The sequence below is a fragment of the Leucopleurus acutus genome (assembly GCF_964270905.1).
Source record: "Leucopleurus acutus genome assembly, chromosome: 17".
Classification (NCBI taxonomy): domain Eukaryota; kingdom Metazoa; phylum Chordata; class Mammalia; order Artiodactyla; family Delphinidae; genus Leucopleurus; species Leucopleurus acutus.
The window spans coordinates 68,190,867-68,210,741 of NC_139159.1; the positions used below are offsets into that span (position 1 = coordinate 68,190,867).

A 19,875-nucleotide genomic window follows, 5' to 3' on the forward strand; every position below is an offset into this window, starting at 1 on the left:
ATGAAAAGGCCAAGAAGAGTGGACTCCATCAAGGTTCTTTTTTGAACCCGAACGTTCTATAAAAGGAACCCTTCAATTCTCAATGCATTTGCGTCCTTGCTTCTCTATTAGTTGTCTGTACAACTCCTCAATCCCTAAACGCAACGTGAAACGGGATCTGGGGGCCCTGGGGAAAAATCACTTTTATTGCTTCCGTTGAACGCCTAAAACCCAGCGAGGCCCCCAGAAAGCAGAAATCCCAAGCCGATTCCGCGCGCCAGGTTACACCTGCAGAAAACTACGATTCCCAGAAGGTTTTGGGGGGGTGGGGAGGGGAGAACGGACCGCGAAAGGGGGCGGAGTCTAAGGAAGAAGGTCGTAGGCTGATTCCATTGGCCTGAGCGGGAGGGGTCGCCTGGGCGGGGTTTAGCGCCGTCCGATCGGCGGCCTGCGCGCTCTTGGTACGGTCGGCGGGGTTACGGGCAGCCACGGCCGGCGCTCAAGTTTCCCGGGCAGGAAGCGCGGGGCGTGCCGGAAAGGCGCCGGGACCGTTGTCCGCTGGACAGGCGGCGGTTGCGCGTGGACTGCGATATGCAGAGCATAAACCTGGGCAACAAGGAGAGCGGCAAGATATGGCACCGCAAACCATCCCCGGCCACTCGGGACGGGTAAAGGCCGCGGCGGGAGGCGCGCGCTGTGGAGGGGGATGGCCGCCGGCAAGGGGCGGGTCCGCGGCTTTGGCGAGGCGTTGGAGGGGCTGTTGGGGAGGATCTCGGGAAGGGGTGCGGGGGGCCGGATGGAGGTTCGGGTCCTGACTCTGATCCTGCCCCGGATACCTGGGTTGGGTGACCTCGAGCAACCCAAGTGCCCTGAGTTTCATGATCCTTAGAGACCCTCCTCCCAGTCCTGGGGACGGGGTCTCATTAGAATCAACGTGGAGCGGGAGGTCCTGGTTTATGCCAGGGAATTTGAGTTTCTGGTGAGTACCAGGACTGCCTGCCTTAATTAACACAGAATCCCTGTAGTATTCCTGGCATGCAGTTGATGCTCAGTAAATACTCGTTAGTTATTCCAGCTGGGAAAGAACTCAGGAGGAGGAACTGATGCGGGAGGAGGAGAACAATGCATTTCTCCCCCTTCCAAATGCCGCAGTTTATCCATCCTTGAATCATTGTTTGTATTCAGGCAAGCATTCGCTCATCGACTATTTGATGAGCACTTACTATGTGCCAAGCTTCTAAGCGCTGAGGGACAGCTGTGGACCAAAACAAACTTCTGGTTCTCTTGGAGTTTACGTATTAACGTGTATGGTGATGGTAGCGGTGGAGGAAGGGGTTGCGGTTCACAAGGTAGGGCACTCTTTCTAGTAAGGCTATAGTTGCTGCTGCTTTTTTTTTTTTTTTTGATAAACTTTGTTTCTTTAGGACAGTTTTAGGTTCACAGCAAAATTGAGAGGAAGGTACAGAGATTTCCCTTATACCCCCTGCTCCCACACATGCCTAGCCTGCCCCTTATTAATATTCTCCATTAGATATTTGTTGCAATTGATGAACCTGCATGAAGACATCATTATTACCCAAATTCCACAGTTAACATTAGGATTCAGTCTTGGTGTTCTACATCCTGTAGGTTTGGACAAATGTATAATGACTCATCCACCATTACGGTCTCATACAAAGTATTCTCACTGCCCTAAAAATTGCCGTTGCCCTGCCCATTCATCCCTCCCTCCCCAACTCTTCTTTTCATTCAGTTCCCAGGTATCTGTCCTGTTTGAGGCTCCTGGGTGACTTTAATGGAAGCCTTTGTCCCAAAGTGGTACCATCTTGGTTCCCGTTGCTGCACACAGATTGACCTTATTGCTTCTAATTCCTTCGGACCCCGTGGACTTTGCTGCCTCACTTGCACTCATACTGCAGTGTGTTTCTTGTTCTCGTGATTTTTCTGTTGATCCTTTGCTTGCTCCTCAACAAATCAGTGCCAACTACAGATGCCCAAAGCACACTGCTGCACATTGTACCATTAGTTTCTTTGGTTTCTGGCTGCTGTCAGTCCCCTAACAATACTGCTGTCCCGTCAACTCCATTGAATAAACATTTTATCTAGAATAGGGGTACTTCAGTAGAGGTTTTCATTTTCAAATTTGGAGTTGATGTAAATAGCACCCTTACATCTCACGTTCTCTAAATGTTGTAAAAGTTATGCCAACCCAAAATAATTCTCTTTCTTGCTGTTATAAAATATCTAGATACACCTGCAAGATTCAAAAAATGAAAGAAACGAGTTTGTGTGCAAGTATCCTCATTTGTTTCTTCCACTAAAACATAGCTTTCTTTCTGTTCAATAAAACCCGTTGTTACGGTGTTGAGAGAAGCAAGGAGCATTGACTGCGGAGTCAGACGCACTTTAGTTGAAGTAAATGTCCACTCACTAGCTCTGTGACCTTGGGCAAGTTAATCTCTTAGGCTGTAAGTGAAAATAATCATACTTAACAGCAAGATTGTCTTAGGGAATTAGTGTCTCATGCATCTTGGTGTTCAGTAAATATTTGATGTTTTTACTATGTTTAAGGACTGAGGAACTCTATCAGGCAAATTGTGAGCAATTGAAAAGCCGTTTTAAAATATTTGCGTGTGTGATTTATATGAAAAATCAGAAGGACAGAATTTTGCTATTAAATGTGATTATATCATGATGATAGGGTTATAATCAAATTATTAGTGTTTTTCTGTATTTTCCATATTTTGAACAGTGATCATGTAATCCAGACACATAATAAATGTTACAGAAAAAAGACTGGAGGGAAAAGTCATTTGCTTGGTCTGAGCTTAATTGCCAGGGAACATTTTGATGTTGTTACTTATTATTTCAATACATTTATCCCCCCCATCCCCCTTTGGGAATGTCAAACAAAAACCAGAGCTGGACAGTAGTTAACGTAAAAACAGACTGTATTCAGGACTGTTGCAATAGAGGAAACAAGACCACAGGGTAGAACTGGGCTCAGTTCTGAATACAGCCTGGGCAAGTGGGAAGCTATAGCCAAGGAGAAGGGTGGGGGTCGCTGGATGGAAAATTACTAAGAGAAAACATCTGGGGTTAAGGGAGTTCTGGCTAAATCTACCTCACAGGATTCCTGCTGAAGACAGGCCAAGGTGATCAGACATCACTTGGGAGATGGTGGAGAATGAGGAACCCATCTGATGTCAAGGAAAGTAGTATTGAGGGTAGGGGGGTTCTGATTAAACTGACTAAGCAGCATTCTTGCTAAAAGTGGATTTTATAAGGGAGTGCACAGAAGGGCCTAGGAGAAGGTTTGGGAGCCTGACTAAAGTCTGGTCAAGCCAAGAATCTTTGTCAGGGACTAGATTAAAAATAATTGTACTGTTTTACCCAATGAGTCTGAAAGCCTTATTTTTAGATACGGTGTAGAAAATGTTTGATATACTTAATTCAATGTAGTGTTTTTTAAATGAAGTGATAATGAGGCAGATGTTTCAAATTCAAATTCGTAGAAAGTCAATTAAGATAAAAAATATCATGATTTGAAAACTTGTTGCAGGAGAGAATGGGACTTTTCTGGTCTTCATGACCCAAATATAAACACATATATTATTTTAAAGAGTTAGTTAATTTGTGCTACAAGTTTTATAACAGTTTTCTTTTCAGCAGATACATGGTACATGATCTTCCTCTCAAAAAATAATAGCTTTAGACAAATATACCTAAAAATAAAACTCATGTACACTTGGAATGTTCTGTAATCACAAAAACAAAATCTCATTAGGATATCTTAAAGTTAGGATATTGAATTGAATTTTTTCTTACATGTGGTAGCTTGTGATTTATATAAAACTCTCTACTTTTCACTAATTACTTCATTGTTTTTATCATGGGTCTGTTGCTTGATGTAACAATTCAACTACTCAATCAGAAATACATTTTCTTATCATATCCTGTTGTCTATGACTTAATCACAGTTTATAAATCTCTTCATGTGTGTGTTTATATTTTTTAGTGTCTGTCTTTACTACTAAACTGAAAGCTTCCTGAGGCCAGGGCTCCTGTCTATCAACTACTCTTAGCTCCTGGCTTGTTCAGTGTCTGACACCCTGGGTTTTCAGCTATTTGATAAATAAATGAATGGTAGCTACTTTGACAATAACTTCCAGGACAGTTTTCAGAAATCCTTGTAGGGTTGCTTCTAGGAGAGGCAGAGGAGCCGCAGCAATAGGAGAGGGAAGACGGGGTAGGCAGAAAACTTCAACATTAGTGAGGCATGCTACAAAATCCATGGTTTTCATGACAACAAGTAATGCTTGACATAGAATTTAATGGTTCTTGTTTTTGTTTTTTTTGACAGAATTATAGTGAACATCATTCACAACACTTCTGACTACCTGCCCAAAGTTTTACGATTTTTGAATGTGGCTTTTGATAGCTCAGGTGATTCTTTAATTGCTGGGGACCATCAAGGAAATGTCTATGTTTTTGACTTGTATGGGAACAGGTGAGCAGATACTTTGGCTATTTACCAAGTAATTAACTCCTTGACTATTTTAGTACCTGCTATTAATTATTCATTCGGAAAGATTTCTTAAGTTCTTACTGTATTTCAGGCACTTTGTAAAACTCTGTCATAAGTGTTGGTAGAATAACCTGAGAAAGAATAGAAAGATAAAATGGTTGGATTACTTTTTCAGAGAATAAGGTTCTGGTTTTAACAGCATCTCTAGTAGCTTTTTTTCCCTTAAATTTAAAATTTTATTATTGCTAATTTATCAGTTAATGTCTGTTAATTGTTTAGAAAGAACACAGTTTCCTTTGTACATTATTGTCAGTATACTAGATCTAGGAGTTTTAAAGAATTGATCCTTACTCTTCCTCGTCTTCTCTTCCTTTGCCGGACAATTAATGAAAAAGCAATTAGGTGGGATTGATTACGGCAGGCATCTGTGCAGTGAGGGTGGGTGGATGGGAGGGAAAACTGTGTTAGCCCAGCCAGAGAGTCAGAACGTGTCTGCCTGGGGGCAGGGCAATCATGGGAAAGAGGGGAGGTTTGGTCAAATGAGTAAATAGACTGAGGATGATGGGGGCCAGATTCCTCACTATTGGAAAGGGGAATTACAAACCTGGAAAGGGAGAATACTCGACTGAACCCTGTGGAACTGGATTGTAATTGGGTATATCTGTGTGAACTCCTGGTTTTGAGCATGTATAGACAGACATAGAAATGAACAGAGGTGTGTGTATGAGAAAGTGAATGAATTATATGTACATATATTTCCTAGCTTTGTCCACGCATAGGACCTGGGAGCAGGAACACCGCAGTAGTAATGAATATACCTAGTGCCCAGTTCTTTTCTAAATATCACTCTCTATTACAAGAAACCAGGGATCCTTGCAGAGATAGCCAGTTTCAGGATGGAGGTAGTGAGAGTACAAGATGAGCCTGGAACACTTTGTAGCCAGAAAGAAGGACTTGTTCAGAGAATGACGGGGATGTGTCAAAAAGACATAAACGTCAGCTTGAAGGAGCTCTCTCTGGGCAGATTGGAGACAATTTGCGTTTCAAAATAATTGATAGTGATGGGTCATAATCCACTGAATAAAAGAGAAATTCGTGAATTCATGCTGTAATCAACAAACAGATAGTTTAATGAGAATGGATATTTGCATAGTCGCAAAGTACCTCCCCACAAAGTATTTATTAATTAAAGAGGAAAAAAAGAGTAATTTTACAGTGAAGAAACCTGGCCAGCACCACCTTATCAAATGATTAAAATTAAATTAACCAGTAGTGGGACAAATCAAAGTTTGTGTGCCACCTTACAGAGTGCAGTGGTAAGACCACAGTGTTGCTTCTCTGATAGTCCTGTCTACCAAAGACAGGTAACCTGAGTGTTCAGTAGAATCAGCAGGCAAAGCTGAATTAAGGCCGTTGTAGAACAAGACTGGCTTGTGATCTTCATAAGGGTCAAGGTCGTGAAAGTTGTGGAAAGACTGAAGACTTCCAGACGGAGGGAGCCTAGACACATGGCAGGTCAAGGCTTGGACCTGGACTGGTCCCGTTGCTGCAAAGGACATTATTAGGACAGTAGGCAAAACTGGGGTCTGGGGATTAGATGGTAGTAATATATAAATGTAATTTTCTAATTTTGATGGTTATATTATGATTATATAGGAGAATTTCCTTGTCTGTGGGAAACGTGATCTCAGTAACTTATTCTCAAATAGTTCAGGGAAGGAAGAGGTCATATATGATTTATCTATCTGTGATTTACTAGGTAGAAATCTGTTAATCATTGTTTCTACTCTTTACCAAAAAAATAATAGTCACAGTTTTCCCACCCTTTATTCTTGCTAACCTACCCAGCCAGTTCCCAATCTTAAATCAATACACCTGTCTCTTCTTTGCTCCCACTAAAGAAAATAACAGACTAAACAAAATAAAAATAATTGTTGATTGACTCCATTACAGAGTAATGAACTTCAGCATCAGTGCTGCTAGTACTTCATTTGCTTGTATCTATTGTCATTTACTTTTCCCATTCTTCTCTGAATATTCCAAACTTTTACCAATTTCCGTGATTCCGTATGTTCAGACTCTACTCTTATTCTGACTGCCTAGCCTCCTAATTCATGAGAAAATAGACGCCCTCAAGCTTCCCTTTCTTCTCAAGGGAACCTCAAATATATCTGTAAGTTCAGCCATCCATAACTCTTTGCCACTTCATCTGTAGAAATAGGTGATCCTAATTTCTTCCAGCCCTAATCTCTATCTTCTATGGCCGCCCTTAGGACTTTGCACCATGAGTATTCCTCTCTTTTTATTCAGTCCACTGTCCCTTTTCTCTCTGTAAATATTCACATCTGGGCAGAGGTGTAAGTGGCGTAGCCGTGACTTGAAATCAGGCCTATCTGATTCTAAAGCCCACTGCAGTGGGCTCCCTCTTCCTAACCGCCTAATCCAGTGGTCTCTTCTCATTTCTATTTGGGCATCTGTCCCTGGCCTGCCTCCTTCCATATTCTAGGTATTCTCTTTAATAATCTTATCACCATCAAGCCTCAGACTTCAGCTGCCACGTAACATTGTTAACTCAGACCTGCTTCTGCCACCCACTGAGGAGCTTCTAGGTTGGACTGTCTGATGCGGTGGGTACCAACTTGCATGGAGCTCTTTAGCCTTTGAGAGGCGGCTAGTCCAAGTTGAGATGGGTTTTGAAGACTTACTATGAAAAAAAAAATGTAAAATATCTCTAACAGTTTTTTATCAATGAAATGTTAAAACGGTAATGTTTTAGATACACAATGAATTAAGTTAAATATGTTAAGATTAATTTCATATGTTTCCTTTTACTTTTTTTATGTGGCTCCTAGAAAATTTTAAATGATGCATGTGGCCTGCATTCCATTTCTTTTGGACAGCACGGCGCCACATGCTTTTCAAGGGCCTTAAACTCTTCATGTTTAAAACCAGAATGATTGTTTCCTACCCCCACGTGGGTTCCTTTTTTGCCTAAGTTTGAAACCTTCATTTTTTAGTAAATGAAACTCTGGCTAGGTGCCAAGTACTCTGCTAAGTACTTAACATACATTATTTCATTTAATCATCAGATATTATTTCATTTAACTGTCACAACAACCTTACGAGACGTCTTTTCTTACCTTCATTTCACGTGTGAGGAATTCCTGATTCCTCCCTCTTCACCCCATGTTCCACGCATCACCAGGCCTTTCTCCACTTGACTTCTGACACCTCTCCTATTCGTCATTTCCACTTTATACACGTAACTCTGGTTGAGAGTCTCTGTAGTAGCTTTCTTAATCATCTCTTCTTGTCCCCCTGTCCATCTGCCATCTCTGCCAGAATCCTCTTCCTGAAAGACATGCCTGACCACGATTCTGCTGTGCTCAAAAATTCCTGATGGCCTCCCATTCTGTGTAAGTAAAATCCAGACTCCTTCACATAGCAGGTAGCACTCTTCGTAATCTGTTTTTGTTCTGCCAAGATGGGAGCTCATTTTTCTGGGTTTCATTTTCTTCATCCCTAAGGACTCCTCCAATGTGAAATTATACAATTATTGGAAGAATTTCTGATACTAACGCAGTAATCTCTTCATAGGTTTAATCTTGTTCAGCGAACATCGCAAGCTTGCACAGCTCTGGCCTTTAATCTTCATAGGAAGTCTGAATTCCTTGTGGCGTTAGCTGATTATTCTATTAAGTGTTTCGATACAGGTAAGAAGTCCTGTCTCTCTTTTGAGCAGAGTGAAATGCAGACAGAAATACTGCAGGGAGTTGGCTGATCTCTATAGTCTGAGGGATCAGACCCCACCCGATGACCCTCACTTCAGACACTAGCCACAGGTTTGGGGGTCCCAGGGCCATCCTCACATCAGGTCAACAGACTACAAACTCAGGGTTCCCCACAACTTCCCCTAGGTTTGGGAGTTCACTAGAATGACTCACAGAATTCAGGGGAGCACTATGCTTATGGTTATAGTTTTGATGTAGCGAAAGGATACAAATTAAAACTAGCCAGAGGAAGAGACGCATAGGGTGGAATCTGGGAGGCTCACAAAAGGGAAGCTTCCATCGTCCCCAGGGACACATTACCCTCCTGGCATCCATGTGTGGCCATCCGCACCGAGTATTGCCACACCGGGAAATTCACCCAGGCTCTGACTTGCAGAGTTTCTATTGAGGCTCCATAACATAGGCACGACTGGATTATTGCCCACTTGATTTTAAACTCAGTGTCCAGCCCTCCTCTTCTCTGGAGGTTGGGCTGACATCATGTGGCCAAAAGCCCCAACCTTCCAGTCACTCGCATGGTTGGTCTTTCTGGTGTGGCCAGTCCCCACTCTGAGGTTCTCTCCTTAGCATAAACCATCTGCTGTTGTCCAGGGACCTACCACAAATAACAAAGACACTCCTACCACTGGAGTAATTCCAAGGGTTTAGAGGTTGCCTTCTTGGAGCCTGGACAAAGGCCATACCTCTCTTTGAAGGCCAAATTCCTTACTACACAGGTACAAGAATAAACTTTTTAAATATAATCTATGTATTTTATACCACATTATATTTTTTAATAGAGAACTTAGAGTTTTGTAAAATGAACTTATTAAGAAAAAAAATCTCAACTGCATTGTTTTTTCTTGTTATTAATGTAACCTATGTATTCTAATATTTAGAAAAATTATAAACAATAATAAGAATGGTAGTAATAGTGATAGCTAACACTTATTTAGTGTTTACTCCTTGCCGGGTACTGTTCTGTGATTTTATACATATTAATTAATTTTACTCATCATAATAACCCACAGAGATGGATACTCTTGTTATGCCCATTTTGCAGATGAGGAAATTGAGGCACAGAAGTAACTTGACTAAGTTCCCACAGCTTGGTAAGCGGTGGAGCCAGGATTCCTAATCTGGGAGTCAAGCTGCAGGGTCCCGGCTCTTAATCACTGGTACCCTCTCACCGCACACGCAGGAAGAAAAGGCACTCATCCTGCAGTAATGCCCAGAGACACAGTCAGTGTTTTTATAACAGGGACTGATCTTTCCAATCTGTTTTCTATGCATATACCTTTTTTATACTCTAACAAATATATGATCATCCTATATATATTGTTTGGTGGAATCACATCCTTACCTCATGAAAATTTTATATATTTAAGATCAGTACTCAGTAATCATACTCTATAAATGTTTGTAATACCATAATTGTTTAGCCTTTTACCTATTGATGGACTTTAAACTGTTTCCAATTTTTGATGTTACAAACACTGCTGTCACTGAAATTCTGGAAAACTAAGTCTTTAAACTCCTGTGTGATTGCTTTCCTTGGATTTTATCCATTCTCTCCTCCTCTCATCTTAGCGTTATCTTTTTATAGTGTTCTGTCTTATGGAAACCCCTCTTAACCAAGCCCCTTCCTCAGATACCGTCTCTACTTCCCCAACTACCTCCCTTTCTTTGCTGCCAAATCCCGCTTCTTCACAGCATCCATCGATGGCTTCTGACTCTTGGTCCCCCATCCAGGCTTCCAAAACTTCTATCTCCGAGGTCTTTAGTAACCTCTGATTGTGTAAATCCTCTTTATCCTTTTCATTTTGTTTCTCCATAGCTTTTAACACTTCGGGTTGCTTCAAGAGTCTTAGTTTTCTGCTGTTACCTCTCTTGGTTCTACTTTTCCGACTCTTGCTTTTCTGGGTTCTTTTAGTGGTTCCTAGACTTTTGGGTATTTGACCCAATTAAAAAGAAAAAGTAGAGGAACCAACATAGGTAGTCAACTTTTAATTTTGCTGATTGACATTGGAAAAAAACAATATAACTTCATTTCATAAAACTAGGGATTTTTTTTGCGGTACGCAGCCCTCTCACTGTTGTGGTCTCTCCCGTTGTGGAGCACAGGCTCTGGACGCGCAGGCTCAGCGGCCATGGCTCACGGGCCCAGCCGCTCCGCGGCATGTGGGATCCTCCCGGACCGCGGCACGAACCCGCGTCCCCTGCATCGGCAGGCAGACTCTCAACCACTGTGCCACCAGGGAAGCCCAACAAGGGATTTTTTTTTAAAACATAAAAACTTAGAAGGATACAGTAGATTAAAAGGTAGTACTTTTTTTTTAAAGGTAGTACTTTAAATTTAGCTTTATGAAAAACTCATTACGTTATCCTTTTCTCATTTCACTGAAGGCCAGTGAAAAATTGAGCATTAAGTAATGCCAGACTTCAGACTGGTGTTTGGAAACCACTCCTCCCTTCCCAAGGGTTTATCTGTTCCTCTATCTTCAGTTTTGACCTACTTTGTGTCTTAATGTTTCCCAGATTTACATCTTGCTTTCTGACTGTTCTCCCCACTTCCATCTTTCTGGAGGAAAAGAATATGACCCTAAAAGTATACCATGCCTATTATAGAAAACTTAGAGACACAGAAAAACGGAAAGAGAAAGTAAAAATCACTGTAATTTTATTACCCATTGATAATTATTATGAAGAGTTTTTGGTGTTTTCTCTACCAGACTGTTTTCTCTGCTTGTGTGTCACACACACACACGTACACACACCAAATCAATGTAAAAGATCAAATTTCTTACCTCTTCTCGCACTGCCAAGCCTGTCCCTCCTTGTGTATTTATGTCAGGAAGTAGAATCACCACCTGCTTATGTAACTAAACCAGAGCCACTGGAGTCTCACCTCCTCTTTTGTCTCAACACATCCATTTAATCACTGAGTCCTTTGATATTTCTTTTGTAGCTCTTGAGTTTGTTCCTTTCTCCATTGCCGCGTTCTTAGTATAGACCCTCCTTTTCTCCTGCCTGGGTTATTACAGCAACAGATAAACTAGTCATTTTGTAATCTCTTCCTCTTTCTAGTATATCCATCATATCTTCAAAGTGCTTTCTGAAACAGACCAGTTATGGTATTCTTCTGTGTAAAACTATTTCAAGAGAAAGCCCAGACTCCATCACGTCACATTCAAGGCTGTTCTTAAACCCTCTTTCGGCCTCCTCTCCTCCAACCTTGGTGTTACACATGTTACTAACATGTCCTACGGTGCACTTCATCGACCAGCCACCGGCTTCCATTCTTTTTAGATGTTAACGGAGATGGAGGGACCTCATATAATCCCTAGCCATCAACTGAATCAGTTCTCGGATGAAATACAGGGTTTGACCTGTATATCTGTTTCCCTTTTTCCCACAGTCACCAAGCAGCTAGTTAGCTGGATGAGAGGACATGAATCGTCGGTGTTCTCAATCTCTGTGCACGCATCCGGGAGATACGCCATCACTACTTCTTCTGATACAGCACAGCTATGGGACTTGGATACCTTTCAAAGAAAAAGGAAGCTGAATATTCTCCAGTCTGTGGGTATACAAAAGGTCAGTGAAGGGGGACACATCTTGGTCTGTTGTGCTTCTCAGGCTAGTTTCTTGATCAGCAGAATATAGGTATTATAAGTAATGGTTCACTTTGTCCCACTTAGCTATGCCTTCATAACTCAGCAACAAGCAAACCTTTTTTTTTTTTAATTATTATTATAGTGTGTAACTTCAACTTTAGTTAGGTGTTAGTTTTTACTTAGCTGGTTGATTTCGTTTTATTTCTTAACCCAATTATGAAAAATTTCAAATATATAGCAGATTTTATATATATACAAGAACTTCACAGTGAACACATGTACACCCATGGTCTAGATCCTACTATACTATACTATACTTACATGTTAGTAAACTATATGATGGATCTATCCATCTTTCTGTTCCTCTGTTTATTAACTCATCTTTTTTTTTTTTTGCATTTTTTTTTTTTTTTTTTTTTTTGCTGTACGCGGGCCTCTCACTGTTGTGGCCTCTCCCGTTGCGGAGCACAGGCTCCGGACGCACAGGCTCAGCAGCCATGGCTCACGGGCCCAGCCGCTCTGCGGCATGTGGGATCTTCCCGGACCAGGGCACAAACCCGTGTCCCCTGCATCGGCAGGCAGACTCTCAACCACTGCACCACCAGGGAAACCCTTTTTCTTTGCATTTTAAAGTAAATTGCAGACATCAGCGCTTGCCCATCCATGCTTTAAGCCTGCATTTAATTAACTACATTTAATTGGGTTCAGTATTTGTTGATGTAAAATTTGTGTATAATGCACAGATCTTTAAGTATTCATTTATTAAGTTTCGGGAGATACATACACTTTTGTAACATGTGCAGACCTATTATTACCATCATCCCAGGAAGTTACATTATATCCCTTCCCAGGTGAGGATTCCTCTGATGTTTTTCCACCGTAGGTTAGTTTTATCTGTTCTAAAATTTCACATAAGTAGAGCTGGTCAGTAATGGTATGTGTAAAAGCTTTTCTCATTCAGCATCATGTTTTTGAGATTCATCCATGCTGTTGTATGTATCAGTAGTTTGTTCCTTTTTATTGCTGATCAGTATTCCATTGTACACATATATCACTTTCTTAAAAATTCATTTCTTTTGCTTTTAAGGTTTTCTTTTTTTCTTCTATTTGATTAGCTAAATGCTATTTTCAGAATTGTCTGCATCTCCCATTTAATTATTTTGCTTCAGGTTATATTATACATGCAGTATTGCTTTTAATTTCTTGGTTATTAACATGAACAGCTAGCAGTGCATGTCAACCAAAAATTTATTTTGTAGTCTCCACGGAAATCTCAGAGATCTTAATAATTTAAAAAAGATAAAAGCTATAGCCAGATTACTCATCAGGTATTTAGGCCAAATGCCTTGGTAGGTCTTTTATTCTTTAACTGCTTTAATACTTAAATTGAATTTTAAATTCTAAGGTAGAGAACATTGAAAGTTGAACCCACAGTGGAAACAGTCATGAAACAATGACATAAAAACCATCTGTTCTTTTCACCATGAAATTAGAATTAGTATACATGGAATAGTTGCCAATTTTAGCCTTGCCTTGGTCATTCAGACATTTTAGTTTAAAGAATAGGATTCCAAATGTTTGTGATAAGAGAATAAAATTAAATGTAGTAAATGTGAATACAGTATGCAGTATACATTTAAGTATACTCTAAAATAATAGAACATCATAGTCTGTAAGTTACCAGCAAACTTTTCCTCGAAACACCAGCTAGTAAACATTTTTGCTTTTGCTGGCCAAGAGCAAAATTGAGGATATTATGTGTGTACTTACATAACCATCTGAAATGAAATAATTTTAAAATGTAAAAGCCATTCTCTCCTGCACCATACAAGGACTGGAGATGAGTCAGGTGGTTGTCACTCCTGGCTTATTCTGTTGAAAATAGGAAATAGTTATAAACTAATCTTAAAGTAAAAGTTTTATTCTTATCAAGTTTTTATTACACCTGTAGTTTTATTGCAGTTTCTGCTTTTATACTTTATTTTTTTATATAAATTTATTTATTTATTTTTGGCTGTGCTGGGTCTTTGTTGCTGCGAGTGAGGGCTACTCTTTCATTGTGGTGCACAGGCTTCTCATTGTGATGGCTTCTCTTGTTGTGGAGTACAGGCTCTAGGCAAGCAGGCTTCAATAGTTGTGGCATGCGGGCTCAGTAGTTGTGGCACACGGGCTTAGTTGCTCTGCGGCATGTGAGATCTTCCTGGACTAGGGATCGAACCCATGTCTCCTGCATTGGCAGGTGGATTCTTAACCACTGTGCCACCAGGGAAGTCCCTGATTTTATATTTTAAATAAAAGTTTTGTGATTTTTTTTTTCCCTTGATGACACGTGGTGACACATGATTCTATGGGTTTCATTTTATGATGGCTCTTTTAACCTAAAATGGTCTCCTACCTTTCTCTTTTTTTCCCATAACATGAATTTTTCTTTTTTTTTTTTTTTGAGAGACAGGCCAGTTAGTTGTGTTGGAAAATGCCCCACATTCTGGATTTGTCTTACTGTTTCCTCATTATGTCATTTAACTGGTTCTCTCACCTGTATTTGTTGTAAACTTGAATTTAGGTCTAAAGTCTTGAGTAGATTCACATTAAACATTTTTGACAAGCTGTTTACCTTGTGTGTAAGATGAAAATAGTAATAGTGCTTACCTCAGGGTTAGTTTCTGGACTGAATGTGATAATCTATGCAAAGCACTTAGCACGATGCTTGTTTATAAAAGTGCTTAGTACAAGTTAGCTGCAGCTGCTATTTCTATATTGTCATTAATGTTATTATTTATTATTGTTATCTATTATCTAGCTTTATGATGAGATTATCTCAGTGCAATTACATATCTTCTTAAAAAGCTATAAGGGAAATGTATTCTTTTTCTTTTGAACTATATTAAATAGATGCACAATCCCTTATTAGCAACTCAAAAACCCAGATGTTTTTTAATAACTCATTTTGTGGCAAAATCTGATTGGAATTCATCTAGCAGCAAAATCTGAACTAAATTGACATGAGGCTGAAATATTAGTATGTTTGAGTATGGAGTGTTGCTCCAGGTCACTGGGGGTTCTACATAATATTACAGAACAGGCATTGTATTACCGTTCTCAAATTGGAAGTAATTCTGAATTCTGGAACACATCTGTCCCTAAAGGTTTCAGATAAGGAACTACAGACCTTTGATTTCAAAATGTTTTTAGAGAACTTACCACTCCATCCTCTTTCCACTGATTTTTGTACCCAGCAATAGCGGTAATTAACACTAATAGTAATAGATACCAATTGTTGAGTCCTTACTATGTACTTAACACTTTGTTTTGTTATTTTTAAGCTTAAATAATCCTAAAAGGTAGATACTATTATTCTCATTTTACAATTGGGGAAACTGCACTTCAGAAAGTGTCACATAGTTTATGAAAGAGTTGCAGTTTTGAACCGAAGCTTGTTTCACTCTGAAGTCATTCCATTATGCCATACTGCCTCTCAGGTAGACCAATTACATTTCTTCAAATTAGGAAATTTTGATTCTTTTTTTGATACTTGGAGGTAAGATATTTAGCTCTTTAGTTAAAGATTTTGGAACAAATCCTGAGATTTCTAATTACTGTCATTCAGTATGTATCAGAAAAGGTTTTGTGATGGGTATCAGAAAACATTAAATAGTGTGTTACTGAACTTATTCAGTCTCTGTATACAATGGGCGCTCACTAAATTTTTGCTGAAATGTACATTTGACCTTAACTTTCTGTTATTACTATCCTGAACTCTTTAAACTTTGGAAAGGACTCACATACCTCTCAAAAGTGAATTGGGAAGGCCAGGATTTTCATATTTTGTAAGGAAAAACTGCAGCCAACCCTCCAAAGAGTGTATTTTGTTACTGCTTTTGAAGTTTCTTCTAAGCATTTTATGTTTGTCAGGAGATGACACTATATTAATAATGACATGATTCATTAGGAACAATTTTATAATCATTGAAATCTGGCAATTAAAATCACAAATCTAGTAATGAATAATCATGTTGGCAACAATCTGTCACAGCTGTACCTCAAAATAGCAGCTGATGTTCATTAACTTTTAAGCTTTTGCTTCTCCCAGTAGGAATAAACTTTATTACTTTTCTAGAAAAATATTGCTAATTATAATAAAAATTTCAAGTCACTTTTTTTTTTTTTTTTTTTTTGCGGTACGCGGGCCTCTCACTGTTGTGGCCTCTCCCGCTGCGGAGCACAGGCTCCGGACGCGCAGGCTCAGCGGCCACGGCTCACGGGCCCAGCCGCTCCGCGGCATGTGGGATCTTCCCGGACCAGGGCACGAACCCGTGTCCCCTGCATCGGCAGGCGGACTCTCAACCACTGCGCCACCAGGGAAGCCCCCTCAAGTCACTTTTTTTGACATCAGATTTGAAACAGTGTTTTAGGGCATTCATTATAGATTATAATGTATTCACTGCAAATTCTTTCTGTATGACCTTCATATTACAAATCTTCTTAACATAATGAAACTGGCAAAAGACCTACCAGATTGTCTTTGACAGAGTGAGCTCAGGACAGAAGTGAGGAGGAGTTGGGTCAGGCAAGGGCATCAGCACCTGATGTAGCTGAGTTACCATTTTTTATTGTCTTATTAGCTTTAGTCCTTAGTAGAGTGTTCTAATTAACCAGTATGTTCCATAGTATATTTTATATGTGTGTATGTATGTATTTTTAGCACTATTATCAAAAAACAGATACTAGTATATATGTGTAATATATATATAAATATATATATATTTACAATTCCCTAAAATTCTTATAGTAATGTCGTTAACTATTAGAATCATTTCCTAATAGGCTGGGTGACAATAACACAAATTCGTTGCAAGGCTACGGTATTTCACGTAGATGCCTTATTGACCCGTTATTTTTGTAACACTGGGGAAAGCCATGGTAGATGCAGTGTTCATGCTGCTTTTCCCCAGGACAGCTCTCTCTCATTACCGTGATGACGGTTATATCCAGATTCTGAATACTCAGAGACACTCCAATCCAGTGCTGTAGACACTGAACACTTCATCCCCAAGGAATGTAGCACTCCCTCTGACGCCAGTAAAATTGTGAAGGTGTGTGATAGATCAGGGGTCGGAATAAGAGGTGACAAATCCTTAAAGGTGCCCTGCCTCCTCTGTGAGTCCCTGCCCCTCTCTCTTGCCAACACAGAAAGTCACATATTTTAAAAATAATAAAGCTGGGGCTTCCCTGGTGGCGCAGTGGTTGAGAGTCCGCCTGTCGATGCAGGGGACACGGGTTCGTGCCCCGGTCCGGGAGGATCCCACATGCCGCAGAGCGGCTGGGCCCGTGAGCCGTGGCCACTGAGCCTGCGCGTCCGGAGCCTGTGCTCCGCAACGGCAGAGGCCACAACAGCGAGAGGCCCGCGTACCGCAAAAAAAATAATAATAAAGCTTGTAAAGACACACCAGTAGAAGCAACAAGATACGTTCAAATGTAAAGTGTTACAATAAGCTATAACACAGTTAAGGCTGGTCTGGATGGGAAAGAACAAATACCTGGAACTCAGCACTAACTGTTAAAGATGGACATACATATACTGTACAACTCAGAAAAGGGTTCATTCATTCATTTATTCAACAAATACTGCTGAGCACCTTTACTACATTCCTGTCATTGTGCTCAGCACTGACTACACAAAAATAAACAAAATAGACAAGACGTCTGCCCTCTCAGAAACCAACCAAGGGTCTTCATCCCAAGGCAGCTGTGAAGGATGACACCTCTCGTTCAATTTTGTCCACAGTGTATGGGGTCCCATGCATAGAGTCCCTGGGTCGATTTCCTGTGGGCAGACATATGTATAAAGAAATTATAATTATTCTGTAATTCAAAAGAGGAGTGATGGGCTTCCCTGGTGGCAGTGGTTGAGAATCTGCCTGCCAATGCAGGGGACACAGGTTCGAGCCCTGGTCTGGGAAGATCCCACATGCCGCGGAGCAACTAGGCCCGTGAGCCACAACTACTGAGCCTGTGCTCAGCAACAAGAGAGGCCGCAATAGTGAGAGGCCTGCCCACCGCGATGAAGAGTGGCCCCCGCTTGCCACAACTGGAGAAAGCCCTCGCACAAAACGAAGACCCAACACAGCCATAAATAAATAAATAAATACATACATAAATAAATAAATAAATAAAATATATATATATATAAAGAGGAGTGAAATATAAGACCAAAGCTATATTGAGGAAAAAATAAGGGAAAAAAAGAATAAATAGCTAGAGCTCTAACTAATGATCAAACCGTGTGAAATGTCTCAAGCTCTTTCTGGGGTGTTATTGGATTGGCCAGAAAGTTCGTTTGGTTAATGAATATGTTGTTCAATAAAGTTCTTGGTGAAAATGAAAAATGTGTCTTTTATTTTTACTTAAAACCGAAAGAACTTTTTGGCCAACCCAGTATTTTGAGAGGATAGGTAGGAATATTTGTCCTTAGGACACTGAAATTTTTTCATTTTCTTCCCTTCTTTGCTTCCTTTCCTACCTCACTTTGTGTGTTTTACACAAATGACACATAAAATTATATTTGAGGCCATTGAAACTCTTATGAGAAAATATTGGTCAACTTTAATAAAAATTTTATATTATCAAAAGTAAGCATTGCTTACTGCTTATGCAATAGAAAAATAGAAATTAGAATAAAATGGTATTTTCAACTTCACTACCAATTTCAGTCTCATCTGTCCATTAAATAAATTGAATCTAATAAAATATCATGTATTTGTTTTCAACTTTTTACTTTTACAAATAATGCTTAGCAAACATTTATACACATTTATCTTAAAGCATTTTGCTGATTTTTTCCCCAAAGGATTAACTCTTAGAAGCAGATTGACTAGTTCAGAAGAGAGAGATTTTTAAGGTTGTTGAGCTGTTAGACAGTATCTTTAACCAGTTTTTACTATCAGCAGCAGTGTATGACAGTGCCTTTATCTATACTTTCACCAACATTTAATATTTTTTAACACTTATCTGTAGTTAGTACTCAATATAGCATTTATATTAGTATATAGCTTATAAATATAATACGTATGTTAATATATGTATAGTTTGTGTATATGTATGTGTGTGCATTATTTTAAAATAAATTTGATACACATAACATGGTATCTTATTTTCATTTGAATCTTTTATAAGGTTAAATATTTTAAATTGTTACCTAGTATTTTATGAATAGCCTAGTCATTATAGTCACCTGTTTTTTGTTTAAAGGAGTTTACCTTTTCTTTTTAGTTTATAATAGTATGTAAAAATATCAGTTTTCTCCCCTGTCATATGTTGTAAATGTATTTTTCTCCATTTTAAGAAAAAATAATTTTAAGACAGAAAAATTAACTACTTGTAAATTTTGAATTTAAAGAGGACTGTATGATCCTTATATGAACAATAACTTTTTTTCTTCCTCTTTAGGTTTTCTTTCTGCCACTAACTAATACCATCCTGAGTTGTTTTAAAGATAATTCCATCTTCGCCTGGGAATGTGATACTCTTGTTTGCAAATATCAATTACCAGCTCCACCCGAAAGCTCTAGTATATTATACAAAGTGTTTGCTGTGACCAGGTAATGTCGTCTTTAAGACACTAAGGATTTTTATGAAATTTAACTTCCAGGGAAATTTTATAAATTTTCATTCAGTATTTTATTGTCCTATAAGCAAAAGTTTCCTTCAAACTTAGGTGTGATCTAAGATATGGTAATAAGTTTTTTACTTATTGTGGAAAATGTACACAAAAATATAGAAGTACATGAAATCTCAAGGCTAGCACTCTTGTTAGCTATAATAAGCGTTAACTAATAGCCACTCCTACTTTGTCTATTACTCTACCTACCATTTCTCTACTGCACTGTCATAAAGCAAAGCCCAAGTGTATCATTTCATGCGTAAGTATTTCAGCGTGTATCTCTAAAGGATAGGACCCTTTTTGAAACATAACCATGGTACT

General features: G+C 39.5%; 1 protein-coding gene across 7 annotated transcripts in view; it reads left to right on the forward strand.

Moving 5' to 3' along the window:
• Positions 1–464: 464 nt before the first annotated feature.
• The window catches only part of TBC1D31 (TBC1 domain family member 31), a 60,358-nt gene continuing 40,947 nt past the window's right edge, over positions 465–19,875 (forward strand). For 6 of the 7 annotated variants that reach the window (XM_082859089.1, XM_082859094.1, XM_082859090.1 and 3 more), the window contains exons 1-5: positions 465–647; positions 4,343–4,489; positions 8,105–8,220; positions 11,696–11,874; positions 19,341–19,492. In XM_082859089.1, coding sequence (XP_082715215.1) covers positions 571–647; positions 4,343–4,489; positions 8,105–8,220; positions 11,696–11,874; positions 19,341–19,492 — 671 coding nt within the window. In that variant the 5' untranslated portion in view covers positions 465–570. Of the gene's footprint in view, positions 648–4,342; positions 4,490–8,104; positions 8,221–11,695; positions 11,875–19,340; positions 19,493–19,875 lie in introns of those variants that run through there. The other variant, XM_082859095.1, reaches the window with a different exon arrangement.